General features: G+C 37.4%; 1 protein-coding gene across 4 annotated transcripts; it reads left to right on the top strand.

Moving 5' to 3' along the window:
* Positions 1 to 998: 998 nt before the first annotated feature.
* On the top strand, positions 999 to 19,600 carry LOC145732194 (longitudinals lacking protein, isoforms A/B/D/L-like). 4 transcript variants are annotated; one of them, XR_014178955.1, is made up of 6 exons: positions 999 to 2,822; positions 2,911 to 5,089; positions 5,146 to 6,520; positions 8,105 to 11,537; positions 11,767 to 15,968; positions 16,028 to 19,600. XR_014178955.1 is itself a non-coding variant. In XM_081984304.1 (5 exons), exon 5 carries the CDS (start codon positions 16,030 to 16,032, stop codon positions 16,276 to 16,278), a length of 249 nt encoding a protein of 82 aa, XP_081840430.1. In that variant the 5' UTR covers positions 999 to 5,089; positions 5,146 to 6,520; positions 8,105 to 11,537; positions 11,767 to 15,968; positions 16,028 to 16,029; the 3' UTR covers positions 16,279 to 19,600. The 4 variants fall into 4 exon arrangements, 1 of the variants encoding a protein (XP_081840430.1); XR_014178956.1 differs by having other exon boundaries at positions 999 to 3,361; positions 3,484 to 5,089; XR_014178954.1 differs by having other exon boundaries at positions 999 to 5,080.
* Positions 19,601 to 20,358: the final 758 nt, after the last annotated feature.

Raw genomic sequence — 20,358 nt, 5'->3', positions numbered from 1 at the left:
TTGTTGCCAGGTTTGAAGCCTTGTGAAGCTGTAATTTGCACTCCAATCTAGATTTTTTATATATCATTAGAAAGAGGATGAAAAATGTTACAAAATGTTGGTTGAGCGAATTTTCTAGCTTCTTCAGTTTTTGAGAAATTTCAATTCGAAAATTGTGTCACTTTCTGTGAGTTTGCAGCGTTGTTGCCAGGTTTGAAGCCTTGTGACGCTGTAGTTTGTTGTTCTCCAATCTAGATTTTCTATATATCGTTGAAAAGATGCTATAAAATATCGATAGTATACACTCTGTATCTTCGTTATTGTTCATATTTCAAAAAAGCTTCAAACGAAAAAAAAACCTATTTTTTGAAGCCCTATTCGCAGGTGAACGGAAAGCCCCAACTTTGGAATCACCCTGTATATAACATTGTTAACGTGGTGACAGAACAGGGTTGATATAATTACACATTAATTCCAAAGCAAATTTATATTCTTATTAAACTGATTAAAAGAGGAATATATAGTTTATTTGACTTTAATTTGAGTTTTGTTTGGTTGAATATTTCAGTAACCGGAAGAGCTATCCACGTCATTTTCGATGTGAATTATTAGTAATTTAGTGCTAAATGGCACACCCAAAGTGCACTTTGTCTACTTTGGTTTTTCTCTCTGAAAAATTTAAAAAATAACTAAATTTTCATGATTTTCAGGACGTTTACGTTACATTTGCACCGCCTGTGGTAAAAGTTACACCATCAAAAACAACTTGAGAAGACATCAAAGAGTTGAATGCGGCAAGGAAAAAACTATGGTGTGCTACATATGTGAGCATCGATTTTACTACAAACAGGAACTGGACGCCCATACCAGGACAAAACACAACATTCTCTATAAATCTAGTTGGTTTTGAAGAAAAAAGAGTGTCAAAAAAAATTAATAAAAACCTACTTTGACTGCAGAATTGTTAAGTCACGCCTACAAATCTAAAAAAACTAAACTTAACCCAATTTTTTTTTTAGGAGTGTCCCACGTACTGCAAGATTTGGGCCAGAAAGTCCATAGGCGTTGTACAGAATGTTACAAAATGCTCAGCAAGGAAATGGGAAGGGCTTTTGCCCAAGCCAGATGTCCGAAAACGCGATTTCAGTGCACCGGTTGCGTGCGAAGCTACTGTCCGCCATGTTTTGTTAAATGTCACTGAAACTTGTTACTATTTTAGTAGAACGCACCAAATATATTGTTTACACAGTTTTTTGTTTGATTTTAAGTGTTAAGACACGCCTTCTAGGTGTTCCTAGTTTGTGATTGGTCCCATTTTGATGTTAGCGCAAGAGGATTTATGTAAGCCACGCCTTTGTACGCCAACCCACTGCTTAAGGGGCGTGCTTTTTTATCACCCCTCCTACTGACTGATTTTAGTGTGTAACTATAAGGAAATACGATCCTGTAGTTTGATGGACAAAAAAAACTACAGGGTGGACTTAGCCAAATTTTGTCCCATCTTTGACTAATAATATCGTGTTTTTTTTGCAGTTAACCCTTTCCAATGTCCCCAGTGCGAGAAACGCTACAAGTACAAAATAGCGTTAAACGCGCATTTACGCTACGAGTGCGGTAAAGAGCCGCAATTTGAGTGCAACATTTGCGGCGTGAAGTTCAAACTGAAAGGAAACATGAAGAAGCATTACGCTCGCGTACATCGTCAATGCCTACCCTAACCTTACTTTAACGATTTCCTACCATTTTAAGGTTAAGTTGCTAAGTGTTTTTCTGGTTTCTTTTAGAAACTGGGGTAAAGTGTCCAAACTGCCACAAAGTGTACAGAAACGAGCTGACCATGAAAAGTCATTTGTACCAGGAGTGCGGCAAACAGTACTTTTGTCATTTGTGCAACTATATCTGTCGCAGACGCTATTGTTTTAAACGTCACTACCTGCTAAAACATCAGTGCGCCATGCCTCAGTAAAGTTTCAGTTAGTTTAATGGTGTTTTATTTTATCAAGCTCCACCCACTGAACTGTAACCCCGCCCTGGAGGCGTGACTTAATGTTACGCGACTTAATGTTATACGACTTAATGTCACGCCTCCAGGGCCTGATGATGGTTTTTTTCAGGTTTACAATGTCCCAAATGTGGTAAACGCTACGAGAAACGCAGTTCCTTACTATTTCACGCCACAAGAGATTGCGGCGCTAAACGACTGTACTGTGACGTCACAGATTGCAACTACTCAACCACCAGATCGCACAATTTAAAACGTCATCGAATGTCAATTCATAAATTGTTTAATTAACATTTTTCAAGTTTTTGTGTGTTTGTTGTATGTTTGTGAACAACCTAACGTCAATTTGTATTAAATTGCAGGTGCGTACAAGTGCGATCGGTGCTTTAAAGTGTACAAACGACCGGACAGTGTGCGCAGACACCAGAAGATTGAGTGCGGCCAGTTGCCTAAATTTCCATGCTCACAATGTGAGCGCAAGTTCAAGTACAAATACGCTCTAGAATCTCATTTAAAATGTCACAGAGATAACAAATAGATTTGTTTGTTAAACCACGCTTTGTTTTTTAACACGCCCATGATGAGCTGTTATTGGCCGTGCCTCCACCAATCATCATTTTTAGGGCTGACTTGCGGCAAATCCTACAGGAAACTCATTGAGGGTGCACAAAAACAAACCAAAGGCGTGGTTCTGTGACGTGTGCACCGCCTCAAGCGCCATCCAGCGGTGTATCAATAAACTCCATTTAATACAGTTTGTTTTAGAATCAGTTTTTTTGTTTGACTCCTTTGTTTTATGACAGAAATACTCCCCCAAATATTGCTCCGCCCACAAGCAAATGTAGGGGGCGTGTACTTGACCAAGCATACTGCAACCTGATTGGGTACGTTTGAGCCACTAAAATCTACTTGATGCTTTTTTGCACAAGTTTTAAAACCTGATTGGTGCTAAAATGAATAGAAACCTGTAGGGGGCGTGACTAATGTGGTCCTCCTTCTCTTGAATCCTTTAGCTCCTCCTTTGAGTTTGCAAGGGGTGTGGTCAACCTTTCTGTCAACTGATTGGTCAGCTGTTAAGTCCATAATGTTCTCTAAAGTGAAACCAGTGATACTTGGGACAGCTTTTTGGCATTTTCTTATCTGAACCAAATGAGGAGTTGCATGGCCAGTGTGATTGCTCCGCCTACCGGTCTTGTTGACCATCAATCAAAATTATTTTTACAAAATTCATTTTCAGGATTGTTCTACGAGTGTAACACGTGCCATCGAACCTACAAAAGCAAAAAGAGTTTAAGCAGACACGCAAAATACGAATGCGGTCAAAATCCGCAGTTTAACTGCGCCATCTGTGGACGAAAGTTTCATCAAAAAGCCAACATGGTCAGCCATTACGGACGTTGTAGAACTGCCTCGTACTAACCACGCCCCCTTTTCAAAGCTTACTACTAAAACCCCGCCCATTTTGTGGGCGTTTTTAAGTAAACCACGCCCAATTGTTTCAGATACGTTCGCTTGTCATCAGTGCGGCAAAACGTATGCCAAGTACAACACTTTGTACTGTCATTTGAGGCGGTACTGCATGAAGGAACCCACTTTTCACTGTCAATACGCCGAGTGTACGTACAAGGCGCACACTGAGTACAATTTGAGGAGGCACAACGCAATCAAACACTGTTGGAATAGTAGTTAATGAGATAATAAAACTTTTGACAGGTTTTTGTGTTTTATTTGTAGCATCTTCAGGAAAATTCGCCCGAAACTTTCGAGTAATTTTTCATTTTTGTAGGGGTGGACGAGAATTGTTTGTGGAGCCCGGACGGGAGGTTCGCGTGCAAAAAGTGCCAAAACTCGTACACGAAAATCACAAACTTGCGACGCCATCTGAAGTACGAATGCGGCATTCCACCGCAGTTCGTATGTCCGATCTGTCAAAAAACGTTTGTGTACAAATTCAGGATGAAACAGCACTGTTCCTTGGTGCACGGCAAAACTGTTTTGTAAATGAAAAATATAGTCATTGTTGTGATTTTTTTTGTTGATTAAGATTCAACACCCCAAGGTGGTTAATTTTGCTTTTATACATTTTTGTCATATTTGGTTCCGTTCTGGAATTATTCAACTCAACGTAAAGTGGACGTTTGGAAGAGCGGAAAATATCTCATTTTGACTGCTTGTTACTCAGTTGCTGTGGCAGCTACCTCAATTTTCTCTAGACGTTTGGATAGCCCAGAAAGTGCACTTTATTTCTTTATATAACGTTTTTTAGCCTAGAACAGCAAGTAAAGCCGTTATTTCAGCTAAAAGCAAAAGCTGCACCTAAACACCCTTAAATCCAGCACTTTGACTGCTTTCCAAAGATGCTTAAACTTTAAGTTTAAATATTTCGGTTAAAATTTAACTCTCAGAGTGCTACAACCACTCAAATTAACCGTTAGAAACCCGTCTTTTTACCGGTTGGGAGGAAAATGTGCTTAAACTACCCCTAAAAAAAACCGTGGGGGGGTATTTTTAACTTCCGTTTAGAAGAGTTAAAAGTTTTCAACTTTGACACTACGTAACTCGGTTATTATAACAGCTATGTTACTTAAAAAAAAACCAGATGGTAGGGCAGACTGTTTTCTATGTTTTGTTATTCAACCTAGTTTGGTGTAGGTTTAATGGTTAAGCTGGAATTTGACTAGTGCACTGGCTAGACGCCCTAATCCCGGACTTAGCAAGGCGCGCCAGAGGCTCTAAACTTGAAACTTTAATATCTCTGTTATTTTTTGACTCTCAGAGAGCTACGACCACTCAAATTAATCGTCGTAAATTCCTCTTTACAATGATCATAACGAAAATTTGGTTTGCTGTGGCTAAATTCAAAAATTCTGGTTTTAGGATTATTGCCCCGCGACTCTCTCGACTACAAGACAACCATCGAGTATCTGGAAGAAATCTACCAAAAGAACCGTTACCTCACCAACATCCAGAAGAAAACCATTTCAGTGGAGGTGGGAATGAGTCCGAAACAAATCCAGTACTGGTTCCAAAACAGGCGTAAACGTGGCAAACCCAAGATACTCACTTTACAATGAACGCACACCAATTGTCTTTTTATTTGTTGTGTCTGTGTGTTTTCGGCGCCATCTGGTGATCGTTGATGATAATTTTGACGTTTGTTTTAGCCAAACACGTGTGTCCGCAATGCGCCAAAGCGTACAAGAGACTGGACAGTCTGAGGCGCCATCTGCGGGTGGAATGCTACAAAACGGGACGGTATTCGTGCACCAAATGCGGTAAAATCTTCAAACACCGGTTCAATCTCAACAACCACGCCCGAATTTGTTTCTAGAATATATTTTGACAGTTGACAGTTTGGTTTCAATGCTCCCCTAAAACCCCGATTATCGAAAACTGTTTTGGTTTTACTGTTCAAAAAAAACGACTTTTGCAGCTTACCCCCACGTGTGCTCTGGATGCTCTAAAGTCTACAAACACAGAGCATCATTGAGGAATCATATGTTGTATGAGTGTGGAAAAGAGAAGGCGTTTCGGTGTCCTCAATGCAGCTGCGCATTTCATCGTAAGGATAGCATGAGGCGCCATCTGGCGACAATTCATGATATCCACGTGAGCAATAAGGATATTACAACGTAATTTTGTATTTAATAAAGTTATTTTGGTGGAATTTGCTTTTTGCTTATTTGGGCGACACTCACGAGTTTAGGCGACATAGTTACTCATAAAGGAGTAAAGAGGTTTTAAACTATATTTTACAATGAGTATTATTTTCAAGCATAATTTACAGTTTACTTAGTACTCTTCTGAGCGAAACTCGTGAGTTAAATTGGTCGACAAACTGCCTGAGATGCTTTAATGTTAGTCATTATTTACAGCAAGAGGCAGTGATGTTTATTAAAACTTTACGAGATAATACTCATGTGGGCGATACTCATTTACTGTAATTTCCCTCGTTTGAGCGTTACTCGTGAGTAAGCAAACTGCGGGTTGTGACACCTCATTTTAGACTAAATCGAGGTGGCAAAACTCAAAAAAATTACTTTCTGTTGATTTTCATTTTTTTTTTTTCAGTGACTGAAAAAGGTCTGTCACAGTGTCCTTCTTGCTCCAGAGTGTACCAAACCCCAACCACTCTAAAACGTCACCAAAAATACGAATGCGGCAAAGAGAAGAATAATAAATGCTGGTACTGTTCGTACCGTGCCAAGCAAAAGTACAACGTGGTACTGCACGTGAAAAAAGTCCATCCCGGGTACTACCAAGAGTATACCGCGTGGTACTTTAAGCGCAAAAATTAATCTTTTTTGTAAATGTTTTTTTGTCACAGTCTAAACGGTTTCCAGGAAAATACGAGTGCCTAAAATGCGGAAAATCGTACCGGCAACGGTACAATCTGACGCAGCACTGTCGCTATGAATGTGACGTGGAGCCGCAGTTTCAGTGTCACTTGTGCCTGTACAAAGGTCGACGCAGGACACATTTGAAAGCTCACATTCTAAGGAAACACGCCAATAAACTGTGAAGAAAACTTGAATGACTGTGAGTTTTCTTTCAAGACCATTCTAGGCAAAAACGCACGTTCTAAACTACATTAAACAGTGATTTTTCCTTGAATGGTAGTTATGACTGTAATACTCTTGCACAAAAAAATTTCAAAGAAGAAACAGAGCTGAAGTAGCTCAAAATTCTCATAATAAACTATGAAATATGCAACTTTTCATTAACACTTGAAGAAAATTGTTCTGAACTGAGATTCCTCTTCAAGGCCAAGTGTGACAGTTTTGACGTTAATGACAGTTGTCACGTGCTCCTAGACTATCATTTATTTTGCCAGACAAGTGACCATTATCAAAAAAAATCATCGTGGAGCTGTGTCGTTTCAACTAATGCAAGAGAACTGTTCAAAGCTGTGGTTCGTACCGCTTGTGAGTAAGGTTTGACAGTTTTGACGTTAATGACAGTTGACACGTGATTCTAGAAGACTATTTATGGAGACAGTCACGTGACAATTGTCATGAGGCACAAGAACATTCCTTATTTTGATTATTGCAAGAAAGGTGTCTTCATCCATGATTTGTCTCGCTTTTGGGTAAGGTTTGACAGTTTTGACGTTAATTACAGTTGTCACGTGCTCCTAGATCGTCATTGGTTTTATCAGACACGTGACCACTGTCAAAAAAAAGTCATTGTGGAGCTAAACACCTGTTTCGTTTCAACTAATGCAAAACAACTCTTCAAAGCTGTGATTCGTTCCGCTTATGAATAAGGTTTGACAGTTTTGACGTGAATGACAGTTGACACGTGATTCTAGAACACTATTTACTGAGACAGTCACGTGACAACTGTCTTGATAACTGTCATAAGGCGCAAGAACATTCCATATTTTGATTATTGCAATAAAGGTGTCTTCATCCATGATTTGTCTAGCTTTTGGGTAAAGTTTGACAGTTTTGACGTTAATTACAGTTGTCACGTGCTCCTAGATCGTCATTGATTTTACCAGACACGTGACCACTGTCAAAAAAATCAAAGTGGAGCTAAACGCTTGTATCGTTTCCACTCATGCAATAAAACTCTTCAAAGCTGTGATTCGTACCGCTTGTGAATAAGGTTTGACAGTTTTGACGTTAATGACAGTTGACACTTGATTCTAGAAGACTATTTACTGAGACAGTCACGTGACAACTGTCATGAGGCGCAAGAACATTCCTTATTTTGATTATTGCAATAAAGGTGTCTTCATCCATGATTTGTCTAGCTTTTGGGTAAGGTTTGACAGTTTTGACGTTAATGACAGTTGGCATGTGATTCTAGCACTTTATTTACTTCGATAGTCACGTGCCAACTGTCAGAATAACTGTCAAGAAGAGCAAAATTATTCCTTATTTCGATTATTGTGAAGAAAATCGTGTTTTTTTCCTTTGGTAGGTAAAATTTGACAATTTTGACGTTAAAGGCAGTTCTTTTTGATGTTTGCAGGGATGGTAGTTAATAATGTAATATACTTGAATATAAAAAAAATCAACCTGATTGAATGCAGGGGCGTACTGAGCTCCAAAACCTCCACTACAACTTTTAAACTTTTTTGTAAAAAAACAAATTACATTCTAAACGATTTTTCAGGAATGCACATGTGCTATAAGTGCGGCAAACGTTACAGACAAAGGTACAACCTAAACCAGCATTGTCGCTATGAATGTGACGTGGAACCGCAATTCAAGTGCCAACTGTGCGTTTACAAGACTAGACGTAAGAACAACTTGAAAGCGCACATTCTAAGGAAACACCACAATAAAGAGTAACAAGAAATGCTGGAATCTGATTGGCTATCCCCACTCTTTCCCTAACTGTCACAAAAAATGGCTGCGTTTACACCTGATTTGCTTTTGCAGCGTTATTCAAGTGTCCCAAATGTGCTAAACCGTACAAACACCCTAAATCAGTGAAAAACCATTTGAGAAACGAATGTGGAGTGGAACCAAGGTTCCAGTGTCTCTTATGCCTGAGGAAATTCACTCAAAAAAAGTCACTAATTCATCATCAGGCTCACATTCACCAACAATAAAGAGACCTAAAAAACCAAGAGTTTTCTTCCTTCCACCTTGTAATGTAGTGTTTGGTTAAGTACTGCCTGATTGGTTGGAATAAGCAAAAATTGTCTACTTTTAGATCTGCCCGGGTACCGTCTGACGGAGAACGGACGTTTCGGCTGCCACAAGTGCATCTCCAGCTACAAGAACCTCAACAATTTGAGGAGACACATGAAGTTTGAGTGCAACAAGGAGCCGGCTTTTGAGTGTAAACTGTGCCGGAAACGGTTCACTTACAAGTACATGCTGGTCAAACATTTGGCCACCCATCATGGGGTGCAGGTGGTCACGTGCAACTAGCCACCATTATTACCATTATTGTAGTTAGTTTAGCCGCTTTCGTTGCCATATTACCTTGTAGAATAAAATTGAATGTTTTTTGTGTGAGTTTGGTTGTTTTGGCGAAAATTTGACCTAAATCCGGTCCTGATAAAGTTACAGGGTGGAAAGGTGTACGTGTAGAAAAAATCACGTGGATCGGATTTCATACAGGACCGTAACTGCCTCAAATGTCCATTGAAAACAAACGTTGTCATTTGACAGGTGAACGATGTTTTTCAAACAGGGCCGTAATAGGCAAAATTGTGAAAAAAATCATTTAAATTTCTTTGACTGCGTTTACACTCTAATAAAGTCTAACCTTTTTAGGTCGTCGTAAGTCGCGTCGTTTCATCTGTCCGGACTGTCAAAGTGCTTTCACTCGCATGGACAATCTGCGCCGCCACTGGAAATCGATTTGCGGTAAAGCGCAGCGCACCGTTGCCTACTTGTGCAGCGTGTGTCAGACGCGTTTCATGCAAATGCAACAGCTCAAACGTCACGTGATGGACGTGCATCTCAAAATGGCGGTCGGTGACGTCACCGTGGTAGATGTCAATTAAAGTTCCAATCGTTTTGTACCAAATAAAAATCAATGGTTTGTCGCTTGTGTTTTGGCTGGTTTCAATTTCGTTTAACAAATTTTCAACTAAAACATGGATATCTCAGGAACGTTATTTTTAGTGTGAATTGCACACAATTCAGTGTAGAATATAATCCCCAAATTGCATTAACCTCACTTTACTCCTTTCTGGTTTTCACAGGGTTTAAAGTGACAAATGTATATTTTTGACATCAAGCATGTTTTTGCTCAAAATGAGATATCTCAACAACCAGAAGAGGTAAAAACGCCATTTTCAGTGTGAATTGCACACAATTCAGTGTAAAATATAATCCCCAAATTTCATTAACCTCACTTTACTCCTTACCGGTTTTCACAGGGTTTAAAGTGGCAAACTGCATATTTTTAGTAATAAGCATATTTTTACTCAAAATAAGATATCTCAACAACCAGAAGAGGTAGGAACGCCATTTTTAGTGTAAATTGATGACAATTCAGTGTAGAATGTAATCCCCAAATTTAATTAACCTCACTTTACTCTTTACCGGTTTTGACAGGGTTTAAAGTGACAAAGGTATATTTTTGACATCAAGCATGTTTTTGCTCAAAATAAGATATCTCAACAACCAGAAGAGTTAGGAACGCCATTTTTAGTGTGAATTGCACACAATTCAGTGTAAAATATAATCCCCAAATTGCATTAACCTCACTTTACTCCTTTCTGGTTTTCACAGGGTTTAAAGTGTCAAATTGTATATTTTCAGCATCAAGCATGTTTCTGCTCAAAATGGGATATCTCAGCAACCGCTAAAAGTATCAACGTTGTTTTTGTAGTGAAATATTAAAGATTAAAGGTAGAATGTTCTACCAAAATTCCATAATATTCCAATAAACATTCACTGGTTTTTCATAGGGTCGAAATTTACTTTTGACAATTTACAAACGTTTTCACTAAAAGTTAAATATCTCCACAACCAGAAGAGTTAGGGACGTCATTTTAAATGTGAATTATTCAGAAATTAGTGCTGAATGATCTGCTCAAAGTTGACTTAGCTGACTCACAGACTTCATATGTTTTCATAGGCGCAAACTTTTTTAGATTACAGTTTTGAGTGCACTCAATGTGGCAAACGTTACAAACACAAAACCTCCCTCACCAAGCACATTAAGTACGACTGCGGGGTGGAAAAGCAATTTCGATGTCCTCACTGCGTTTACGCGGGAAAACGCAAGTCGCACCTCAACAGCCATTTGAAGAACGTTCATTAGTTTCTAGACTTTTTGAGGTTTCTGGAGGTGTTCAGGGAGGATAACAAAGTGATTATTTGTTGTAGACTTGAACAAAAAGCACGTGTGCCATCACTGCGGTCGCCGTTACCTCTACAAAGGCAGTTTAATGAAACACCTCCAGGTGGAGGAGAAGAAGGTGGAATTCAAGTGCACCAGGTGTGGCAGATGTTTCACCCAGAAGAAAAGCCTCAAATATCACTTGGACAATTCAGTGTGTTTTATCAACGTCAATAAAGACACAATATGACTTCCTTTAGTTTTGTCACAGCATGTCACAATCTCTCTCTGGTCATAACTTTTCTCGTGATTTTGAGTTTTTTTTAGGGCTGATCTGCGTGTGCGCCCGCCATTTTGAGTGTCCAGAAGCGTTGCGTGACCACAAAAGAACGTGTCCGGAGATTTTGAGTATTTTCAAATGTCTCAGACCGTCCAAACAGACTAGATGTCCGCAATTTGTTTAACGTGCCATTAGAAAACATCTTAAACCAGTAGAAGACTTATTAGTTTAGGACGTTCTTCGTTAGTGCCTGAAAGTAGCATGCTTAATAAAGTTGTAAAATAGGAAATTGATTGTTTAAAACCCTTGTGAAAACCCACAAAAACTGAAGTGATTTAAATGATTTTTAGGTATGTTATTCAGCACTACATTCTGAACAATTCACATCAAAAATCACCTTGATAGCACTTTTGGTTTTGGAAATATTCAAACTTTTGTAAATAACACAGTTTGAGCAATTCTAAACTTTGTTCTTTATGAAAACCCACAAAACTTAGCAGTGATTTAAATGATTTTCAGGTATGTTATTCAGCACTACATTCTGAACAATTCACATCAAAAATCACCTTCATAGCTCCTCTAGTTATTGAGATATTCAAACTTTAGTAGAAAGTAACGTTTCCTTAAAAGATAACAAACTTTAAATAAAAATTCTTGTGAAAAAATGTTGTTTGACATAACAAATTCACAAACAAAATGGCGACCCAACAAAAATCAAAATAATCACTTGCCTTAACCTTACTTTTAGTGCCACCGTTGATGTGTCCGGATTGCGGCAAAGCGTACAGGACGGCCAATTCTCTCTACGTGCATCGGTCACGTGACTGCACCAATCGCAAAGTTTTTATGTGTGTCACGTGCCGGAAAAAGCTGAAACGCAAAGAGTACCTGAAACGTCACCTGATGACGAGCAGGATCTGCGCAGTAGACGCCATCTTGGAAAATTGTTTCGAACAAATATCCGGTTGATGTTGTTTTCTGTTTTAATTAAAGTGTTTTTGTTGTGATTTTGAAGTTTGTGTGTGTGTTTTTTTTAAGTGGAATATCTCAGCAACCAGAAGAGATATCGGCGCCATTTTTAGTGTGAATTGTTAAGAATTCAGTCTAGAATAACATATCTTAAAATCACGTGACTCACTCTAGCCTTTACTGGGGTTTCATAGGCTCAAAGTAAGACAATGCATAATTTTTACTAAAAAACACGGTTTTACTTAAATTGGAATATCTCAGCAACCAAAAAAGATATCGACGCCATTTTTAGTGTGAATTGTTAAGAATTTACTCTAGAAGAACATATCTAAAAAATCACGTGACTCACTCTAGCCTTTACTGGGTTTTCATAGGCTCAAAGTAAGACAATGCATAATTTTTCCTAAAAAACACTGTTTTACTTAAATTGGAATATCTCAGCAACCAAAAAAGATATCGACGCCATTTTTAGTGTGAATTATTAAGAATTTAGTCTAGATTAACATATCTAAAAAATCACGTGACTCACTCTAGCCTTTACTGGGTTTTCATAGGCTCAAACTAAGACAATGCATAATTTTTCCTAAAAAACGTTGTTTTACTTAAATTGGAATATCTCAGCAACCAAAAAAGATATCGACGCCATTTTTAGTGTGAATTATTAAGAATTTAATCTAGAATAACATATCTAAAAAATCACGTGACTCAATCTAGCCTTTACTGGGTTTTCATAGGCTCAAAGTAAAACCATGCATAATTTTTACTAAAAAACACGGTTTTACTTAAATTGGAATATCTCAGCAACTAAAAAAGATATCGACGCCATTTTTAGTGTGAATTGTTAAGAATTTAGTATAGAATAAAATATCTAAAAAATCACGTGACTCGCTCTAGCCTTTACTGGGTTTTCATAGGCTCAAAGTAACATAAACTGTTAATTTTGATTGGAAATTAAATTTTTACAAACATTCGCATATCTGAGCAACCAGAAACGCTATCGACGCCATTTTTTGACTGTTTCACTTGAAATTGAATCAGTAGGAATCTGTTTTAGGTTTCGACCACTATATGGCGCTGTTGGAAGGGCGCAGTCGCAGACGTTGCGCCAATTGCTACAACAAACTGAGCGCGCAATCTGGACGGAGTTATGCGCAGAAAAAATGCCCCAACACGCGGTTCAAGTGTCCAGGCTGTGCCAGGCACTTGTGTCAGCCATGTTTTTTTGAGTTGCACTGCGGCATTCAGCCTGGAAACTTAACTAGTACCGGTCAAGAATGAATGAAGAAATGTGATTTTTTTTAGTTTGATGTGGTGTTTTTGATTGTAAAATTTGATTTTTTTTTTAGATCTGAACAAGGCGTTTGGCTGTCAGGGATGTAGTAAACGGTTTACTTACAAGGGTAATTTGACCTATCATTTCAAGTATAAATGCAATAAACCACCACAGTTTTGCTGTTACGTGTGCGACAAACGATTTACCACAAATTCGTATTTGAGAACCCATTTAAGTCGTTCTCATAATGTTTCTTCATAAATAAAAAATTGAAATTTGACAGAAAATTTTGTTTTTCTTTTTTTAATTTTTTAAACAACACCGAGAAAGATATTGACTCCATTTTTAGTGTGAATTATCCACAATTTAGTGGTAAACCACCTATCCAAATTTCATTAAGCTCACTTTACTACAAAAAGTCGTACAAAACAATGAAAAGTTTGTTTCTTTGTAGGATTCTACGAAGATTCCGAGGGATACTTTGTATGTAAAAAATGCACAAAAAAGTACAAATACAAGAAGAATTTGAGGGCTCATCAAAAGTACGAATGCGGCATGCCCAATCAGTTTGTTTGCAACTTGTGCGGCAAATCGTTTCGGCAAAATTGGACTTTAAAGGATCATCTGATGTCCGCTCACAATTTTCTACCAGCTACCAAGAAGGTTACCGTGTTTCTTCCCATATCGCAATAAATACAATTCGTGTTTGTGTTGGTTGTGCACAGCCTTTTGTATTAAAGTGAGGTTAATGACGTTTGGATGTTATTTCCTGAGATATTGAACAAAAAATGAGTGTCAAGTTTGACTCCCTCTAGCGGCTTAACGGGGCAACTTAGCCGTGCCCGCTCAATGTCACGTGATAGCCCCATTAATTAGCTTTCTTTTGTTATACGGTGGTTTTATACAGGGCGTTTCAAATAAGCGAGTTATGAACGATTTCCTGGAAAAGTGCCCAGAAATTTAGTTTAAATTGGAGATTTTTTGCGCCTACTATACTAACGGCGACCATTTTGGATTTTGCACAATCAAAGTGACTTTTTTAACTAATTTCAACCTGGGGAACACAAATCTGACCTCCATTTTGCTCTAACTGGCACCGTTTCGGAGATGACCTTGAAATTATGTCAATTTTAACACTTTTTAGGGCGTGGCTCCCTTGCAAAATGACGGATTTTGACAAATGACACTTTACGTCATTTTTGTACTATTAATCTGAAGGTATTTAGGCAGTTGACGTTAATTTTGAAAATAAAAAATTTTCTAAAAAAAAATCAGAAGATATCACCCTTGAAATTTCTTGACAATTCTAGTTTTTAAATTTTCAAGGCCAAACGGTGCGTGGTACCAAAAAAGTGTATAGAAGGTAAAAGTTGCATCCCGTCAAGATGCATTTTTCATAAAAATTTCAGACCTCTAACCTGAAACGTTTCTGAGATTTTGAGCAAAAACTGTAAAAAACGAGTGTCAACTTTGACTGCCTCTAGCGGCTTAACGGGGTAACTTAGCCGTGCCCGCTCAACGTCACGTGATAGCCCCATTAATTAGCTTTCTTTTGTTATACGGTGGTTTTATACAGGGCGTTCAAATAAACGAGTTATGGACGATTTTCTGGAAAAGTGCACCAAAATTTCGCTTAAATTGGGAATTCCTGCTTTCGAGAAGGGTGGTCAAAGTAAGGCTGCTAGAGCAAAAACAATTAATATCGATACAAACATTTTACATCAAATAGACCTAGAATTTGACGTAGATTCCAAAAATCGAATAAAAAAATGGTCATCTCATTTGAAAAATTTTAACTTTGGTTTGTTGCTCAAATTTGGGACACCCTGTATACTGATGGATTATTTAGGAATAAAGTAGACGCAAATATCTACAAGATTCATATTTGGAAATTTTTTGATAAAATGAAAATTAAACAAGTTACAAGAAGATGTTAAAAATTCAATCAATCACCCTGTAAACTACTCATACATTGTATTGTCAATAACTCGGTTGTTTTGACAATTACAGGGTGATTCAATATACCAATTTGTAGCCCTTGAAATTCACTTTTGACCACCCTGTATAGTGTTTTTTCCTAAAATGTCGAATAACTGAGTTATTTACTGTTAAAACTGAGTTGAGCACCAATCACGATTGGAATGCAAGAATTTTTCACTACTGTGAAGTGAATAATACTTTGCACAGCCCTTTATAGAAAAGTGAGGTTAATGATTTTTGGATATATTTTACCTTAATAAATTCTCGTTAATTCACAGCAAAAATAACGTTAACAACTCATTTAGTTTCTGAGATATCAACATGTTTTGATGTAGCTGCTTCTAGCCAATTTATACTAGTTTTCGTTGTAGCTTTCACCTGTCATTGCGGTAAAAGCTATCGTTACGTCGGTGGTTTGAAGGAACACCAAAAATGGTCTTGCGGTCAGGACAAAAAAACGTGGAAATGTCCAGTTTGTCCATATTCCTGCCGATGGAAATCGAATTTAAACTCGCACATGAAACGGAAACATTCTGAAGAAAAATGAAGGTGTGGGCGACCGTTTTATTTAAAAGGGCGACCGTCTTAAAATCATGTCAAGACAGGACTGGTTGTTTTCGTAAACGGGCGACCGTTTTATTTAGTCGAGAAGACTTCATTGTAAATATTTGTACATATCCGGTGGTTGAGGCTTTACTAAATCTTCCAGGCTCCGGTACTAACTTGAGGTACTTAAAAAATTGAGGGAATTAGTGGAAAATTCACTCAAAAAACGTGTTTTTGCTAGAAATGTTCACGATGGACCAGATCAACGCGATGATGGGACAGCAAAGTATGTTCGCGTGTAAAGAGTGCGGACGCTCGTACAAAAGGAAGAGTTCCCTCTACAATCACATGAGATGGGAGTGCGGTAAAGAGCCTCAATTCAAATGCTCTTACTGTCCGTACAAAGGAAAACAGAAGATTCACTTTATTATGCACGTAATGGCCAGGCACAAGGAACACAAAGCTGAAGTTTTGAGTGGTGCCTACAAATGATTGATCATCAATTTCATCAATAATTTATTCACTGCCTATAATTTATTTCTATTATTGTTTAATCAGTGTTTATTGTACCTGACTGTTAAGGGGTTTCGGGGAGTTACTACACAAAGAAAAAGGGCGACCGTTTTATTTTTTGCAGTAACAGCTTTGTAATTGACTGCAAAGCCACTTCCCCATACTTTACAATAATTTTAAAGCTTTTATGATTGTTTTTTTGGCAAAGGGCGACCGTTTTATTTGGAGGGCGACTGTCTTAAAATCAACCGAAAATACTTCTAGGCTAGAAAATTAATTTTATAACTTTTCCAAAAAAACTATGAATGTCCTAAAAGTGACATAAAATACTTCTGCAGTATCAAAGGAAACTAAAAAAATCATTTTTTAATTGGTGTATAATTTTGCAAACAGGGTGACACTTTTACCTAAAGAGCGACTGTCTTATTATTATCCAAAAAAAATCTTTTTTATGAAACGACAACCCTGAAATTGACTGTTGATACTTCTACGCCCTCTCACTTAAAAAGGGCGACTCTTTTATTTTAAAGGCAACTGTCTTATTGAAAGGTCTTAAAATTGACTGAAAATACTAATGGGACATATGATTTAATGACAAATTTTGTTTTAATGTTTTGTGGTTGTTTTTGTAAAAAGGGCGACCGTTTTATGCATAGAACGATAGCGTTGAAATTAACTGAAAATTATTTTAAAGTTTAAAACAAAATGAGCCTGACTCTTTTTACTGACTGACTTGGGGGGGAAAATACTCCTATGGTAACTTTGACTCTCTTTAGCGTCTAAACGGGACAACCTAGTCGTGCCCGCTCAACGTCACGTGATAGCCCCATTCATTAGCTTTCTTTTGTTATACGGTGGTTTTATACAGGGTGTTTCAAATAAGGGAGTTATGTACCATTTTGTGGAAGAGTGCACGGAAATTTAGTCTAAATTGGGGATTTTTTGCGCCTACTATACTAACGGCCACCATTTTGGATTTTGCTTAATCCAAGTGACTTTTTTAACTAACTTCAACCTGGGGAACACAAATTTGACGTCCATTTTGCTCTAACTGGCACCGTTCCGGAAATGACCTTAAAATTATGTCAATTTTAACACTTTTTAGGGCGTGGTACCCTTGCAAAACGACATTTTGAGAAATGACACTTAACGCCATTTTTGTAATATTAATCTGAAGGTATTTAGGTGGTTGAAGTTTATTTTGAAAATAAAAAATTTTCTGAAAAAAATCCAATGTCCACCCTTGAAATTTCTTGACAATTCTAGTTTATAATTTTTCAAGATCAAACGGTGCATGGTACCAAAAAAATGTATAGAAGGTAAAAGTTACATCCCGTCAAGGTGCATGTTTCATAAAAATTTCAGACCTCTAACCTGAAACGTTTCTGAGATTTTGAGGAAAAACTGCAAATAACGAGAGTCAACTTTGACGCCCTTTAGCGGCTAAACGGGGCAACTTAGCCGTGTCCACTCAAAGTCACGTGATAGCCCCATTAATTAGTTTCCTTTTGTTATACGGTGGTTTTATACATGGTGTTTCAAATAAGCGAGTTATAGACGATTTTCTGGAAAAGTGCACCAAAATGTCAAAGTAGTGTCACAGGGTGGTCAATGTAAGGCTGCTAGAGCAAAAACAATTAATATCGATACAAACATTTTACATCAAATAGGCCTACAATTTGACGTAGATGCCAAAAATCAGATAAAAAATTGGTCATCCCATTTGAAAAATTATAAGTATGGTTTGTTGCTGAAATTTGGGACACCTTGTATACTGATTTGGTCATTTTTTGATAAAATGAAAATTAAACAAGTTCAAAAAAATTCAAAGAATCACCCTGTAAACTACTCGTACATTGTATTGTCAATAACTCGGTTATTTTGACAATTACAGGGTGGTTCAATATACTAATTTGTAGCCCTTGAAATTCTCTTTTGACCACCCTGTGTTGTACTCCTAATTAACCAAAAAAAAATGTTGTTGTTTTTGCAAAAAGGGCGACCGTTTTATTTTGGGACAACAGCCTTGTTTTTTGAAAATTGGGCGACCATTTTACTTCAAAAACTGATTTTTAGTTATAGAACATTTTAACAATTTATAAAATTAACTGAGACAACTGTATTTTTCTCTTTTGAGTATAAAAAATTGATTAGGTTGTTTTGGTTGGTTTAAGGGCGACCTGTTTATTTTATTGACCTTTTGTTCTTTGACCCTTTTGTACGGTTTTAATAAAACTAAAAATTAATTTACTATCAAAGTTTGTATACAACAGTTACGTGACTGTAAAATTTTAATGTTGCCGCCCTTTTTCTTATTGTACAAACGAAACACCCATTTTTCATTAAATTATTTTTTTAGGTTATGTTTTTGGTTAGGATGTTGTTTTGGTTGCGGTTATATTTTTTTATACTTTTTGGTAACGATTAATTAAAAATACAAATTACACTGGGTGGTTTTTGTTTTTAGTAAAAAAATACTTGAAAAGTGGGAGTGGCACTGTGTTAACCTAACTTTTTCCAGAACGCTTCAAGTGCGAACAATGCCACAAAGCGTACAAGAACGTCAACACATTGAGAGCGCATTTGACGTTCGATTGCGGCGTTGCCAAGTTGCACAACTGTCACTTGTGCCCGTTCAGTTGCAAGAGGAAATTCAGTCTCAGGCGACACCTGAAAGGACTGCACAATTTCAATTAGTTTCGGTACTAACTAAGGGCAATTTTAGCCTCAGTACGGCCCTGGATCTGTCCAAAGTGCGGTAAAAGTTACGGCCTGAAATCGACTCTGTACAATCATCAAAACGAGTGCGGTAAAGAGCCACAGTACGCGTGCTCAGTCACTTTGTGCCCGTACAAAACGAAGAGGAAGGGGAATTTGGAGAGACACATGAAGGACAGGCACGGACTCGATTACAATTTACACAAAAAAATGTTTAAACTTATGTAATATAATTTTGACTGGATTAAGGGTGGTTTTGATTGTTTTCAGCTTTTATTTCCCACCCCCCCTAGTAGTACTACTAACTAATTTAAACAACAGTTTCAGGGCCGAACAAACGGTTCGTTTGTGAAGTTTGCAGTCGTAGCTACAAGTACAAGTACCATTTGAACAGCCACCAAAGGTACGAATGCAACAAGGAACCCAGTTTTGAGTGTCCGGTCTGTTTGAAAAAGTTTTACTTTCAATTCCTGCTCAATACGCATGTCAAGCAAACGTTGTGTCGAAAATGGCTGACGACACTTAATAGCTCAATACCACATTAAATTATGTCTTAAACCAATAAAGTAACCTTAAAAACTTGGTTGTGAGTGTTTAAACCAGCCCAAACATGTTGGAAATTTGTTTGGAACATTCCAGACATTTTCCTTAAGTCAAACAATATTGCTATAAAGGTAAAGTGCCAAATAAATCCTCAAGATGGCTTTTTCCATTATTCTGAATCTGGCACATTCCAGGCATGTTGCAGACATATTCATTTTAATCACTGTAATGCTAAAAATGTAAAGCTTGCATAACAAATCCTCATGAATGCTACTTTTCAGTCTTCTGAATGTTTCTGGTACATTCTAGATACATTCAAGGCATATATCAACATCTCAGTGGCCGGAATGTACAGGAAAACTGCCAGACATACAGTGTGTCCATAAAGTATGGAATAAATTCGATTAAAATTCAGCGAATTAATTAGTTGAAAAATATAACATGTTTTATTGAAAATAGTGTTCGATAATAATAAAAAAACTAGTAAAAACGGGAATTAAAAAATTAAATTAAAAAAAAAATCCTAATTTGAGCAAAATTTTTGTGCACTTTTTCCAATTTTTTTTTATAACTTTTGACAGTTGACGACCAAAAGTCAATCACTGTGAAAAGATAGCTCAGATCGTAGGCTTTCCAAAAATATGCTCATTTAAGTTAATCGGTTGCACCGTTTGGCCGCTAGAGAGCGTCAAAGTCAAGCTTCACAAACCTTCAAAGTAATTTAACCACTTTTGCTTTAACCTAAAATAACTCAGTTATTTTAACAGTTACGACAAAAGGTCACTGAAGCTAAAATAC

This window comes from Ips typographus, linkage group LG7 (assembly GCF_016097725.1).
Source record: "Ips typographus isolate SLU linkage group LG7, UJ_Ityp_2.0, whole genome shotgun sequence".
Taxonomy (NCBI): Eukaryota; Metazoa; Arthropoda; class Insecta; order Coleoptera; family Curculionidae; genus Ips; species Ips typographus.
The sequence above is the reverse complement of the archived record's forward strand: the minus strand, read 5'-3'. Positions and strand labels throughout refer to the sequence as shown.